We start from the raw sequence: 3,119 nt of genomic DNA, 5'->3' as shown, positions 1-3,119 counted from the left end.
TTGATCTCAGCTCTTATGTAAAAGAGTCAGACATACTGACTCTGGATTTTATAGCATCTTGGTTTCTAGTGCATCCTGATTCAGGCTTTTACTGCTTATTGGAAATGGGGCAGTGATGTGTAATTCAAAGTATTCTAATAAAAACATGACTTTTCTAAGATGTGTGCTTTTTTTCTTGTTGAAAATCAGCAGATAAAATACGCATTGATATTAAATATGAGAATTATTGGCTGTGATTCCTTAGTATGACATTAGTTATGCTGATTTTAAGTTAAAACTTTTTCAGTCTTTCTTTTAGTCAAGATGAGTGATAAGCCAGACTTGTCTGAAGTGAAGAAGTTTGACAGGTCAAAACTGAAGAAAACCAATACTGAAGAAAAAAAATACTCTCCCTTTACAGGAAAGTAAGTCATGGGACTGGGGGTTTCTAGTGGAGAAAAACAATGGTGAACGTTTATAGGCTCAGAAAATAAACTATTCCAGTAAATTTTGCCACTGACTAAGCAATAATTAGAGTACCATTGTATTTAATGCAACAGTTGAAAATATCAAATAGTTGTTTTCTTACTTCAGTTATATAAGTGGTTCTCATGAGATAGACCCAAGAAGTAATGGGAAAATAAAAATCTCGTTTCTTGTTGGAAAATTACTAAAAATCTCATTATAACTAATCTTGGAATATTAGACTAAGGACTAGAAAAGTCTTAGTTTCATCCACTTTATGGTTATTAGGCATTTTCTGCATCTAGCAGGTTGGATCCATGATTTCATTCCTAAAGAACGACACAAGCTGCAGTATTGGCTTTCTCTACCTGATTGACAAGATAAGGTAGAGAAAAAGTTTAGATTTGGGGGACACTCAAAGTTCCCAGACTTCAAAGGATCAGATTTTCCTTTGAGAATTACAGCCTGATAGAAAAACTCCAAGCATATTCACAAACCTGAGGGGCACTTTTTGTCATGTCAGTGTTATTTGATAATGCAGTTAAGTCAGAAGTACCTGAAAGGTTATAACTTCCTAATTATGTAGTGATAGATAAATCTGAGGAAAATGCTTCACTTCCTCTTCAGTCTCAGAATAATCTATGGAAAAAATGGCAATAGCGTAAATCTGCCTCTCACATGAAAAAAATATGTAGTTGATGTATGTTCTCATAAATGTTCAGGTGGTGAACATGTGTGCACATGCAACACAAACACTCAACTGGGGTTTTGTGGTTAGTGCCTTAGCCTTCTAAATTTAAAGCAGATATGGCAAGCTTCAATAACTTGGCAGTTACCTCTTGGAAGAAAACTGAACTTACTCCTAGGAATATGCCTTCTTAATGATTTGTGTGTGTGTGTTTGTTTCCCCCACCCCCCAGCTATCCAACAAGAGAAAGAGTGTGTTCAAACGTCATAAAATGGGGATCTCCTGCCTACACCAAATTTCAACATTCCTTAAGTATCTCAGTTTGGGGCTTGTTTTATATAAGCCTATATGTTTGTAGAAATTTTAGGCATCTTCTGATTTCTTCCCTTCCCAGCCAATATTCCCTTTTTAAAATTTTCCATTGATACATACATGCCATATGGAAGGTGCTGTCAATAATCTTACCATTTATGACCTTTGTTTGTGTATTCCTTGCATCCCCAAAAGTTAAACTACTTTTAACTTTCTACAGTGGATGAATCTGCTGCTTGACGATATTCATGAAGTGGCATGCATTTGTAACTTCTCAGTTTATTTTCATTTCTAATGTAGTGATAAAATAATAAGTATAGTCATTGTTTTGAGATTCTGGTGGCCCATTCTTGGTGGTCTTCTAAGGAATGAAAGTGCACCAAAGGTACTCATTTTAGCCAAACGAAATGGCTTAAAGCCACTTTAGGAGATTAGTCACAGGGAAAATTCTGTCCTTTGTCCAGGTCCAGTGGATTCTGACTTGCGAATGCTAGGTGCTTTTCCATAGAGTTGGAATCATGGTTCTCCCATGAGAATCTCAGGAGAGGAGGTAACATGGACTAGCCTCCTTAGCTTAGAAGTAAGAAAATGAAAACACAGGGTCTGAAGTGATCTAAGGCAAATAAGAGCTGGGATGTTTAAACTGAGCTCTCTCACTTTCTGTAATGTGCTTTTCAACTTCATAGGAGACCCCTGACACTGGGATTTGATGGGAGAAAGGGGAAAGAGGCACAAGCTAGCACACATCGTGCTAAGCACATCACATCTATTGAACACAAATTCAGACATCTAATACCTGCTAATGATCTGCAACACTGAATCTCTGCTCTCATTCTTGTCTGGAACAGAATTTACTGTCTTCTGAACCAATTATTTTTGGTGTTCATGGTGAGCACAAAGTGTGTGTGTGTGTGTGTGTGTGTGTGTGTGTGTGTGTGTCCATTCTGTATTCCATTCCTTACCTTAAACAATACTTTTATCAGCTTTCAAATTGTAAAAAGCAATCTCTAACATCCCATCAATTAGAATTGTTAACATTTGAGTGTATAACCATCCAAGCTATAGTTTCTTAATACCCATGTCTTTTACTACAAAAATATTATTCTCTTCATACCTATTTGAAACCTCAAGTATTACATTACCCCTTTCTGATGGATTACATGTTTAAATAACCACAGGAAGTGGAAGCTGTTTTCTTTACCAGAGCATAAACTTACATAAGCAAAAGAGTATGTGGGACAACTCTGATCAATTGTCAGTGAGATAGCACAGTCATGGGGCTTAGTGTAGCTAGAGGATTTAAGACTTGGAAGCTACCATGTTGATCACCAACGCCTTACCTCTTGCCTAAAACAATCGTCCAATAGGGTTATTCAACCCCTTGCAGTGACCTGATTATTATACTGTGCCCAAATCTGCTTTCCTATAACTTCTATCCAATAGTCCTAGGACTGTCTGCTGGAGGCTCACACAACATAGTAATACCTGCTCCAATATTTGAAGTCAGCTGTTGTGTGTCTGTTCCTGTACCTCTGTCTTTTCCATGTGACAATTCTCAGATACTTTGGATCTAAGTTACATGTATGAGGAACCATACTGTTTGCTGATGTGCCCAAATTTGCTCATTATCAGATCTCTTTGAATCCATATTCTGTCATCCAACACATTTGCTCTC

General features: G+C 37.1%; 1 protein-coding gene across 1 annotated transcript; it reads left to right on the top strand.

The window, feature by feature from the left end:
* The first annotated feature begins 303 nt into the window (after positions 1–303).
* Positions 304–1,402, top strand: TMSB15A (thymosin beta 15A). Its single transcript, XM_059385732.1, is given in 3 exon segments — positions 304–378; positions 380–404; positions 1,365–1,402. Coding segments are annotated over 3 exon segments (138 nt in total).
* The last annotated feature ends 1,717 nt before the right edge of the window (positions 1,403–3,119 follow it).

The sequence above is a fragment of the Mustela nigripes genome, chromosome X (genome assembly GCF_022355385.1).
Source record: "Mustela nigripes isolate SB6536 chromosome X, MUSNIG.SB6536, whole genome shotgun sequence".
NCBI classification, from domain to species: domain Eukaryota; kingdom Metazoa; phylum Chordata; class Mammalia; order Carnivora; family Mustelidae; genus Mustela; species Mustela nigripes.
Note: the sequence above shows the minus strand (reverse complement) of the source record. Positions and strands in the feature narration are given on the sequence as shown.